The sequence below is a fragment of the Oculina patagonica genome, unplaced genomic scaffold (genome assembly GCF_052425735.1).
Source record: "Oculina patagonica isolate OP01 unplaced genomic scaffold, crgOcupat unplaced334, whole genome shotgun sequence".
NCBI lineage: Eukaryota > Metazoa > Cnidaria > Anthozoa > Scleractinia > Oculinidae > Oculina > Oculina patagonica.
In genome coordinates, this window is record NW_027558184.1 from 607 (window position 1) to 12,757 (window position 12,151).

Genomic DNA, 12,151 nt, shown 5'->3' on the forward strand with positions numbered 1-12,151 from the left:
TTACCATTTGCCGCCCTTTCTTGTCAATTTTTGTCATGTGGAATTGATAACAGGGGAGGAGTGATTGTGCAGTGGTGACAGCGCTCACTTCCCACCAATGCAGCCTGGGCTAGATGCCTGGACCTGGCAGTACATGTTGTTGTTGGTTCTAGCCTTGCCACAAGGGTTGTACTCTGGGTTCTCCAGTTTACCTCCCTCCACAAAAAACCAACACTTCAAAATTCTAATTTGATCAGGAATCAGAGGGCCGCAGGCTTGTCAGTCAAGACTGTTACATGCAACCTGTTGATTCGTTTAATATTTGCGGCTCTCGGTGTCCATTTATTAACCAGTTGTTGTCATTAATCAACCATTTTTATCAATGTTTCCCAAATGCTTGAAATTTTATTGTTTGTTATTTCACAGTTTGCTAACTTTTAAGAAGCCGGTTGGTTTTTTTTGCTGGTTTTCCCCCCTAGATATTGCCTTCCAGGGCTAATAGTTTGGAATCAATTTTTAGTTTTGCCCATTGGCTTGCATCCCCAAAATCTGCAATGGCAGCCTGTAACATGCTTCAGGTAGAAACTTGGCTTGGTGATGCTGGTTGAGATGCTAGCCTTTCATGTCAGAAGAAGGTTAGGTGCTTGTTTTTAGACCGCTATATTTGGCCATGTAATAAGTATATAATTTTATATTTGCAGAAAAAGTTACCTCTCATCTGGTTTCTCTTCATCTTGTAGGACTTCAAAGCTTATAAAAAGTCAAGGATACATGACTGAACTGTAACTGAAAGGTCGTAACAGAGCCTAGCCCTATATGACCAATATCACCTCAAATGTTCCTGTTTGCATTGGAAACAGATTGAAACCAGCTGGTAGTTGGAAAACATAATTAATTATTATTTTAATTGGCAATAATCATGTAGTCATGAAATATATATATATATATAAATATATAAAGTACAAAAAAGATCAGGCAAAGCTTTCACATTACAAGTATAATAAATTTATGCTTCAAATTGCAAAATATTTTTGTCTTCAAATTTAAAATAGTTGGAAAGGATATTGACATTGGAGGCACTCAGATCAGTCCTCAGCAAACGTTTGACTTCCTTTTCAACTTCTGGGGACTCCACTAACTAAAACAATGAAGATTAATACATTGTAGTAATGTAACATGTTTCATTTGCAGAGGCCTCAATATTTTGTATTCTATTGTTGGAAGCTTGTGCGGAGGAAAGAGGTTCATTTACTTTCACTTCTTTGGTTTTCTATCCTTTTTTTTGTTTACTTATTTCTTATAGGATGCCCTGAAAAGTTCCAGGCAGCACAACACCAACCTCTGTACCACTTGTTAGATCATAAATATATAGTTCATTCTTACTTCCCTTTGTTTCTGATACAAATGATGGATATAACAATGACAATTAAAAATCCAACTGGTTTGAAAATTTTTAACCAAAGATAATTTTAAACCACATTACTTTCTTCAGCTTAGATCAAATGTGGTAACCTCTCTCTGTTCCTGAAACACATGTATCACTTCTGAATTACATAAGTATGCCAAGTTTCTGATTAGGTATAGACCTCATCAATTTCAATATGGTTTTAATAGTAGAATCGAAGCTACAACCCAAGACAATAATCCTTGGGAAGGTTGGAGATGAACACTGTGATTTCGACAAATTTTAAATACACATAATCTATATGTACGCACAGAGCGTGTATGTGCCCCCCCTCTCCCCATATCAATGTTGAGGTATTACTAAATATTATGATAGACAATATGCTGTGGTTTAAGTCTGTAGGTATGCTTCAACATTGAATGAGGGGGGAGGGGGAGTGAAAACAAAGCCACCTTCCCAACATTTTTGACTGGGGTTGTATCTTGAAGAAAGTCACTGACACTCTCTTTTTGAATGTTCAAAGTTCTGAGACAGATAAGTTACCTTACTTGTCTTGCCACTAACACATACCTTTTTCTTTGCAGTTTTTCTAAATCGTCGCTTGCGGACATTTTTCAGTGGCCCAGTAACTGCAAAGATTAAAACTTAGCTAATGATCCAGTCTCAAGCAAGTCCAGTTAATGTCTGTAGCATAATCATATCATTGATCACAAAAGGTCTCTACATAAACTAAACTCAGTAGATATAATGACTGAGACTGAAGTCAAACTTAATGCAAGAAAAGTATCCTTTGGGTCTATACAATGTACTTCCTTTCTGTAGGTTACAGTAACATTGCAAACCATTAAGTCAAACACAAGCAATTTATAGTACTAGAAGCCTATAACCTTGAAATGGGGGTTGGTACATTGAACTTTAGACAAAGCAGTTTGTGTTAAAGGTCGGCTGAAGGGCCCCGGGGGGGGGGGGGGACTCGCATAAAAAGGGGTGGGGATGCTTGTCGAAAATTTTGAAAGAACCCCTAAAAGAGACCAATCTGGGCTTAGCTCAAGCTTTTTTAGACCCCTAAAAGGTACCAAAATTCTGAATTCAAATTGAATTTATATTTGTATATTTCTTCGTGTGCAATCCTATAAAACAAGACCCTGACAGCTAAAAATACTGCCATATTGCCCAGAACACCTAAGGGAGAACCAAAATTCAAAATTTATACCCCTAAGCGAGACCACAAGCATCCCCGCCAGTTTCATATGGGATTCCCCCCTCAGGGCTGAAGGTAACTGTGATGTTCTTGTTTCAGAGGCGGTGGAGTGTTTGAGAATGTGGGGGACTAAGACTGTCCCAAAAATACTTGGCAAGTTTTCTTATTTGGAGCAACTTTTGGTATTCTGAGAAGTTTCTAGACTGAACATTCTCCGATTGTTTTTCCAAGGCCATACAAACATTTTTTGATCAGTTTTCGAACTTTTCTGAAATAAATGAGGTTTCCCGAAAACTTCCAACGAAGTGTTAAAGATGTTTGAACTTTCAATCGTTTAGCATTAAAAACTTGTCAGCAGAAAACAAGTCATCAGTTTCTTCACGATTGTTCTCAATGAAAGAAATCCATTTAATTTAACAAGTTTTGGCCTTATTTTATTTAATGACAGTTCAGAAGATCCTACTTCATGGTGCTTTATGGGTAGATCTTTTGGGCAGAACATGTAGGCTCTGATGTCACCAATGTCAAAGATGACGTCAAAAACAATATGAACAGTTTATGGACCTCTACTAGTGGTGTTCTGGAGAGAGGGGGTTTGTTGAAAGTCCTACAAAAACGATTTGTGAAAAGATCAGGAGAAGAATATCTTGACAAACCAATTTTATGCTGTGCTCGCAATATTTTCGGCACCAAAATGTGGGGGTGGGTGGGTGGGCCCCCCAAATTTTCGTTTGGGGGGCCTCTGATGAAACATAGGTTTTTAGCCAATCAGAGCGCGCGTAGACTCCTATCTATATTATAATGTCTGATATAAAATGTTTACTTCAACATTACAGCAACTTTGATTTCAGTTGGCCTATCAAGGCATGATATCTTCTATTTCTTTGGTGAAAAGTAGTGGGCAAGTGTCTTTAGTAGGGCTTTCCACAAGTTGCTCGGCAATTTTTTGGCAACTCTTCATGTTTCGAGCAACTTTTCCCCTTCGAGTAACTTTTTTCATCTCGAGCAACTTGTTGCATTTTGAGCAATTTCCATACCGAAAATTCCTGAAGATTATCCGAGTGTTGTTGAAAGGCAATATGAACGTTTCTAAAGATTTATGAAGTTCGCCGAAGATTTTCGAGGAACATTTGAAGACATTTCAACTTTTGGCTTATTTTGCATTAAAACATGTCAAAACTTGTCATCAAACATGACGTTATCGGTATCTTCACGATTTTTCTCAGTTAAAGAAATCCTTGTTATTTAACAAATTTTCCCCTTAATATGTTATTAAGATAAAACTGCCTAGAAATTTTACCCTTAAAGGGAAAAAAGCATTTATTTAGAGGAATTCTCTTGATTAGAAGTAACGTTTTGGATTTTTTGGAGCAACCTTCGAGCAACTTTTTGAGTAATTACGGGCAACTTTTTGGGAAATCTCGAGCAACTTGTGGAAAGCCCTAGGCGTCAAAGTGCCGGCTACTATTTTGAACCCTTTGCAAGTGTTTTTTTTTATATTTCACAGAATTTGTTGGCCATTCCCTATGTCTAAATTTGGCTAAAATCTGTGGCATAGTTTTTTTTAAAATTTCAGATGGCAAGCACTGTGTGATAAAGTGGGGCACAGATCCCACATGGAAAAGAGTGTAGGTTATCAGCATGCATGAAGAAGACTGTGTCGCGACGCAATTATCAGTGTGTTTTGAATACAAATCATGGACTTGATCAAGGACTTTCTGTGGCTTCTCGAGACTTCAGAAAGCAAAGTTGTTATTACTTTGAATTTTGGATGGAATTTATAGAAGGATCAGTAAAAGTAGTCAAGTAAAAAATTGAATGCAAAAGCCATCCGCTATAAGAAATCACAATTTTTGCTTTTGCATGAATAAATTTAATTAAACATGCGAGGGTTGCTTCACGAGTCTTGAAATTGACGCTTTTGAATACACTTCTGTGCTTCATCTTCTAAGAAAATTAATCTGAAATAAAGCATCTTACAAGTTTCTTTCATATGTCCATCTTTAGTTTGGTATAATTTTTTTAGGTTTTGAAGGGACATTGATCTTCAAGACAGATGCGGTGTTATCTGATCATATCTATCAACGGCGACCAGACTTTAGTTTTGTGTAGTCTCCTTCGATTTGTAACCGAGCTATTTGGCCGTCATGCAACGCTTCCGTGATTCGAAAATAACTACCCCCCCCCCCCCAAAAAAAAAAAAAACCCGGCTTTTCTGCACCAAGAAACACCACATTGAGATAGTTCCATATTTTGTCAAGGTCTTCATTAGCGAGTTCCTACTATTCGTCTAGGTTTACTGGGCATATTTTGTTTATTTGTTTTTTTTGTCTTGACATTGTAAAACCACGTCTACATTCCTAGTTTTATCTAGGCAGCTTTTCTTTATTCTTTATTGAATTTAGTGTTTTATTTTAGCCTCTCATACGCGGTAGTACAAGTTACAGGAAGCGGGAATTCTGATACGTACCCAATCCCTTCCTTAATCCTCCACCCCTATGTCACTTCTAGGACCGGAGTGAACGCTGTTGTAGCGTCTTGTTCACAAATGAAATGTTGTATGCACCAAATTATACATGCAAATTTATCTGCTGTCATTCCATGGTGACCTTGGTAGCTCTAACCTGTGTAAACATTCTAACCAACAACTAAGATCAGGTTACTAATCCATGGTGGGTGAAAACATTGCACAACATACCGGAAGTACAATGCAACAACTAATAGAATAAACACATCTTTCATTTCACATACTTCCATGATTCCAAATAAATCTTTTGGATTCCTTCTTGGGAGAAATATCCTCATCCTCTACTAGGCTGTCATCTTCACAGCAAACTAACATCTAAAAAACCACAACAAATTCCATTTCATTTGAATTTGTTAGGTTTTCATCAGTAGTCTTACTGTACTCATCTTAGTCTTTACATAAGGGTTTTTGAGTTTTGTGTTTTAAATTCTTCTCAGTTTTATGGTTTCTTTCTTCCTTTATCATCTAGTTCTGTACCATGTTTTCTAGATGAAACACAGACGTAGAGTTTCAACAAGCTTGGACAGTGACAGCTGATAAAAATCAATCATTCAAACACAGGTTTATTGTCGTCTTCATCTGGTTCCATTATTCCTTCTCACATTATTTTGTATTGACAGAAATAACATAACCTTTTTGAATGGCCTAATGCTAAATTCTGAGGAACCCCTATTAAGCGGCCAAAATCTGTTAAGTGGCCAGTTGCCATTTCCCCAAGGATGGCCATTTAATAGGGGTTCTACTGTATATGTATTAATTGGTGTCACCTCAGCAGTTACTGGACAACGGAGGCTGTAGTAAATTGCTGTTCTGTCCAAGCCTTATCAAGGACCTTCAAGTGTACAGTGTTTCGATCAGTCATTAAAAATGTACCTGGCTGATGTCTGCAGTCTTGTAGAAGCTTCTGCTGTCTACTGTCTTGTGAGATTCTAATATGCATGGTAGATCTACAAGCTGTCACATAAAAGGGCATATCATGACATTAGCTTGGTTTTTGTCTTTTCTAAAAGAATGAGCCTTGAAACTAAAAACACAAGTGAAAGAATCAGGTCCTATGATCTAGTTTCACAAGTGAGGGTGAAGGACTGAAAAATTTAGTAGAAAATATTCTGTGAACATCCTTGGCATTATTTTGTACATAGTACCACTATTTTTGGTTTTCATGTTACGTCATAAAATTCTGAAATCAAAATTCACTAGGCCTACTAAATTTCTGTTGTCATTAGACATAAGATAAACAAAAAATATATCTTTTGCAAATTTTCAGATCAATAGTGTCATTCATTTTTTAAACAGAGCATTTTGAATATTTGAGTTCTCTGTCGTATGTGACATCAAGCTGAGTGCCGTGACAAAGCTGTTTTGTTTGAAAAAAGGCATTTTCTTTCCATTTTCAGCAGATTGAACATTTCAGATATAATAAGTGGTGTTTATGTGAAACTGTACTAGCTCATGAGACAAAGATTGCCGCTGTTGTAAACAGAATTGACTTCTAGATGGTTTCCAGGGCTGTCACTAATTTTTCAAGTAGGTGGGGAAATGAAAAATGTAGCCGGGGGACAAGATTTTTCTGTATTAGGTTGTTGGGGAGGGGGGGGGGTAGGTAGGGTTTGTTCCTTAGGGTTTTTTAGGTAGGTTGGTTCCTGATACAAATTTGTTTTTATGCAATTTTTACACCACAGTAACGTACAACTTTCTCTTTCTCTGCGGCATTCGACAAGAATCTGACAAGTTTTCGAAAGTTATCATTTATTTTGGGATTTGAAACAGCCTGACTTGTGACTAACGGCATGACAGAAAAGAAAAGTTGAGGAAGACTGGGAATGAGTGAAAGTAACTCGTGACCAAAAGCAAAAAAACATGGCGTTGGGAACGTGTTGGGAACGTCAAACTGGTTTGTTTTTCTTGAACGAAAACCATTGCTTTGAGAAATTCACACAACGAAACTTTCTGCACTTATGTAGAAAACACAGACAAGCCAATGTTTTGTCATAGAAAGTACATGTAATAATGCATACAAGCCCTGTTCGACTGGCTGATCTGTGTTTATTGACATGTAGCTGATTAAAACAGCATTAAAACAGGCAAGAGGAGAACACACATAATATTGCAAGTTTACAGTTAACTGATCGCCGATTTTATTTGTGTGGATAGTGTCCATAGTTCAACTATGGAAAGTCCATGTGTGACTATTACTGGGCCACATGAGTCTTGTGCAATTTCCTTCTTGCATCGTCTCGGTAGTCGATTCGAAAGAGAAATGCTGAAGCCCAAACTGTTGTTTCTTCAGTTAAACATAATCTTACCTTGAAGCACAGCCAGAAGATAAGAAGGAATCCAGTTTTATTCATTTATCCACTTTTGCCTTCCGTTTTTTTATGACATTTTCACGCGGAGCTGGAATCTCCGACAACAAGGGAATCCAAATGAAACTAACACGTCGTAAAATCACGCGCTTTCAAAGGAAGATGTCATTGTTCGACATTTACACGTTTTCAATCACAGCCTCGGATGAAATGTCAATCGCTCTCTTTAAAAGGTGAATAATAATTTGTATCAATAAACTATTGGTTTGTCTTTTATTCACAGTTTTGTTATTTGATGTATTTTTCACTTTCCATGTTTTGGTTTTGTATCAAAGTAGCCGGGGCTCAAACTCGTTGTAGCCGGGGAAAATCCCCGGCCCCCGGCCCTTAGTGACAGCCCTGGGTTTCTCTGACATCACGGCGGACATATTTGTGTCCCTCGGAAGAACACAGTTATGGCATCTCCATACTAAGCTTTATAAATTTGCATGGAAAGGTTTGGTAAATAACTCGCGAACGGTACACCGCACAGACCTGAAACTTGGTGAAATTGTTTATCTATTTATCGTCTATAATATTTGAAATTCATAGCTTCTGTAGTTGAATGATTGCAAATTTTTTTTGATTGCGTGACAGTGAAAACCAGCAATTTATTTGCACTGTGGGTGTACTAAATATAGAAAAGTAGATAGATAGTTTAATTATATAACTTAGCAACCCGAAGGTTGATTAATCAAAGAAGCTGACAAACCCGACAGTTTGTACCTCAAAGGTACCAACAAGGGGGGTGGAGGAGGAGGAGGAGGAGGAGGAGTTTGACAGTTTTTGCAATGTACTTTTAACGAACAATGATCATCAACATTACAACACCTTCTTACCTTTGCTGATAGTGCTGCTCCATCAAATCGGACTGTTGCATGTCTGTAGTCAGCTTTAAAAATATTAAAAGTTCAGTAAGGCTTAACTTCCTTTAACACAGGAGACTGGCTATGTATGCTTTGTGATTTTCCCAGAAAACAGGACTACTTAGCCAGGCTACGGTACCTCCACAAACAACACCGACAACAACAACAACTTAATGCAACAAAAAAGGCTTTTGTTACTTTTAAGGGACTCGCGTTATATAGGGAAAACAACTGTCTAAATGCACGCGCAAAATGGCGTAAACAAATGACGACTCTATTAAAAAACGCATCACGTACAATTAACGGTAAAAGTAAATTTACTTTTACTTCACAAATTTAAAACGAGTAAAAGAAGGCAATTTTTTAAAATTAACAAATTTAGAATGAGTAAAAGAAGGCAATATCTTGCACTAACAAATCGAAAGCGTCATCCTAGCTAAACTAAACTCGTCATTTACACCATTTTGCGCGTGATTTCCCTATATAGCGCGAGTCCCTTAAAAGTAACGAAAGCCACAAAAAATGAATTGAATAATTTGTGAAGAACAGCTCCCGCTAACCGACTATCGGTCGACTGTTGGTCGTTTGTCGGTCGTGTGTCGGCCGACAGTCGGCCGTTTGTCGTCCGTCTGTCGGCCGTCTGTTGGCCGTTTGTCGGCGGGCTGTCAGTTTTAGAAACTGTCGGTAACCTGTCGGTGGGCTGTCGATGGCCTGTCGGTAGTCTGTTGGTAAACTGTCAGCCGACAGTTGACCGACAGTCGGTTAGCGGGAGCTGTTCTTCACAATTACCAATAACATAGCTAATATTTAACTGACCTTGAAATTCAATTGAAAGCCTATCTTTTAGTGAGCCGTTCTGGATTGCATGACGCAGTGCTGAAGCATAAACCTGTTAAATAATGTGCTTCCATCAGTGATCGACTTAATATCACTGATCTGTACAAAACATTGATTTGAAGTTCTCGACATGCGACTTACAGAAAGCCGAATTCTAACCAGCTAAATCTACAGTAGAATCCCGATTTCTCATATCCTCGGTCTTTAGAAAACCCTAATTTCTCGCACCAGTTTTCGTTTCCGTTGGATAGTACTTCTCTGTAATTTTACCCTCGATATTTCTTGAAGCAATTTTCCTGAATTTTCGTTTCCCCTGGAGGTTAAATCGGGATTCTACTGCATTAGCATTCCTACTAAATTAAACACTTTTGAAATTATATATTTTACCTGAGGTACACGTAAAATAAACTGATTTTCTAATTCACCTCCATCCGACCTTGTTTTCGAAGACATACTGAACGTAAATGTTCTGTTAGGGATGCTGGAAGAAGATCGACGCCATCTTGGATAAGTCCTTCACTCAGCCTAGTCCTAGCTCGGTCAACCTGAGGTCAAAACCGTGACGTCAACGAGATAAGAGGGTGCAAGAGAGAACGCACGGCTAGCGGCACTTGATTTTGGTTTTGGCCGATATACAAGGCTGGATTGAGAGCTCTTGCACTGTAGAAGACTAGTCGAAATATCGGCCAAAACCAATACTACGTACTAGCCCTGCATTTTCAAATAATTGTCTTTTGATGTCTGATTTCTAGTACTTGCAGTAAGCTATGTGAGAACTCGCAAAGATCTTTGCCATGTATAGTCTTCTATGCTTGTGTGCCCTCGACATTTAATTACTCGCTAAAAGAGAGAACGTCCAGAAACAAGTCTGTCTAGGCTGGCTTATATGGATCATAACTTGATGGTACGGATCACGAATATGCGGCCACCCTCATCGTACGAGGCAGGGGGGCGAGGGGGGCTGCAGCTCGCTAAAGAGGAGTAAAAACAATAGAAGAACGCTCATTGGGGCGGCAGAAAGGAAGCCGCGGCCGCTTAAAAGAGGGGACCGCTTAAAAGAAGTTTTATTTACATTATTGTACTGACCAGGGAGTGGCCACTTAACCGGGGTTCGACTTTTAAGAATATGTGTATCCTAATTATTTAAAATTTCATTTTGACGTGTGTGAATGAAGGACTGTTAACAGCCCCTCTATTTTGCAAAGCAAAAAAAAGAAACGCGGGAGAATCGGCGATCGCGTTACGCGAGCGTGAATCACGGGGGGGGGGGGGGGGGTGGGGTCAGGGTGGGGAGCACGAAAAGCGAGCGAAAGAAAAGTAAAAAGTCCCACTATATTTTTTTCTGTTTTTCGCTGGCGTACAGTTCTCTCGTGATTTTTCCCCGAAAAATACGAAAAAATAGAGGGCTGAAGAAGCCGGAGCAAGGATAGTCAGAGAAAGGATAATGAATCGAAATATGAATGAAATGGTTTTTTCGTTATGAAGATGACACCATAAAAAATATTAAAGTGAACCTTTTCTTTATTTATGTTGCATGTATTCGTAATTACAATGAACGGAATCTGCAGCGAACAATAATAGTGATCAAAAAAGCATACATTTACACTCACACGAGAGAAAAAAAAAAAGAGATAAACCTAATTAATTCCAGGACTTGAGCTGTAGGACTCGAATAGAGCTCCGGACTCGAGCTCAGGATTCGAGCTCGGGACTCAAGTCAGCACTAATTCAGCATTTGAAATGTTTGAAACTGTAAAAGTCCTTGTACACTGTCCACAGCCTCTCTATTTTTCAACGCAAAAAAAATGCGAGAGAATGCGCGCCTCCCGTTTTGCGCTGGCGTCCAGTTCTCTCGCCGTTCTTTCCCCGCGCTCATCGATCGCAAAAAAATCGAAAAATAGAGGACTGTGGACAATCTTGTAAATATATATAGTATTGCCCCAACCAACAAATAAAGCTAACCGGAAGAAAACCGGAGTGAAAGCTAACCTCAAGCAAACCGGAGTGAAAGCTTACCACAAGCAAACCGGGGTGAAGCTAACCGCAAGCAGACCTAAGTGAAAGCTAACCGCAAGCAGACCTGAGTGAAAGCTAACCGCAAGCAGACAGTACCTGAGTGAAAGCTAACCGCAAGCAGACCTGAGTGAAAGCTTACCACAAGCAAACCGGGGTGGAAGCTAACTGCAAGCAAACCGGAGTGGAAGCTAACTGCAAGCAGACCGGAGTGGAAGCTTACCGCAAGCAGACCTGAGTGAAAGCTAACCGCAAGCAGACCTGAGTGAAAGCTTACCACAAGCAAACCGGGGTGGAAGCTAACTGCAAGCAAACCGGAGTGAAAATTTGAGTCCCGAGCTCGAGTCATGGCTCGAGTTCTGACTTGCTATTTAGGCATCCTCAAGAAAATGTCGCACGAAATTGTAGAATTTTTTTTCAAAAAAGAAACAGTAATGTTGAGTCAATAGCAACATCAAAATACACTTTTTAGCTAGTTTCGCTTCAAAAAGCAACAAATCTAGAGTTTTTTTTTATGCAAAAGACTCTTTCCTGAAGTTAATCCACACTGTCAGTGCTGTAATCTTTCTTTATTTGCCCCATGCAGTGGGGAGAAGCTAAGGGCGGCATGGGGAACTGCCTTTGTGAAAATACTTGAAGTGCGATACAGCGGTGCCGGGCAACCGAGTGGACAAGAATGTTTATGAAGCTTGACAATTTTTATAATAATAATAATAATAATAATAATAATAATAATAATAATAATAATAATAATAATAATAATAATAATGATGATGATGATGATGATGATGATGATGATGATGATGATGATGATGACATGCCATGCTAGAATTATAAAAGACGGCACTGATCCGATGTGCAGGATTTGCAGCAGATAAGAGAAAAAAATAGACCACATTGTGTCTGGCTGTCATGAACTTGCAAAAACCGATCATATTCAAAGACATAACAAAGCAGCAGCATAGATATACATTGGTC

General features: G+C 38.8%; 1 protein-coding gene across 1 annotated transcript; it reads right to left on the reverse strand.

Moving 5' to 3' along the window:
• Window positions 1–671: 671 nt before the first annotated feature.
• On the reverse strand, window positions 672–9,681 carry LOC144640535 (transcription initiation factor TFIID subunit 7-like). Its single transcript, XM_078499643.1, has 8 exons — window positions 9,548–9,681; window positions 9,140–9,212; window positions 8,297–8,349; window positions 5,986–6,066; window positions 5,337–5,427; window positions 1,955–2,013; window positions 1,045–1,117; window positions 672–730 (listed from the first exon to the last, which is right to left on the reverse strand). The coding sequence occupies exons 1-8, from the start codon at window positions 9,611–9,613 to the stop codon at window positions 687–689; spliced, it is 540 nt and encodes a 179-aa protein (XP_078355769.1). The 5' UTR covers window positions 9,614–9,681; the 3' UTR covers window positions 672–686.
• Window positions 9,682–12,151: the final 2,470 nt, after the last annotated feature.

What these genes read in the sequence shown, in the direction of transcription:
- LOC144640535 (XM_078499643.1), bottom strand. Translation starts at nt 9,613, where the DNA reads ATGTCTTCGAAAACAAGGTCGGATGGAGGTGAATTAGAAAATCAGTTT. An exon ending in GCTTTCAATTGAATTTCAAG is followed by an intron (nt 8,350 to 9,139) that starts GTCAGTTAAATA and finishes ATATTTTTAAAG; the next exon opens with CTGACTACAGACATGCAACA. An exon ending in GAGCAGCACTATCAGCAAAG is followed by an intron (nt 6,067 to 8,296) that starts GTAAGAAGGTGT and finishes TTTATGTGACAG; the next exon opens with CTTGTAGATCTACCATGCAT.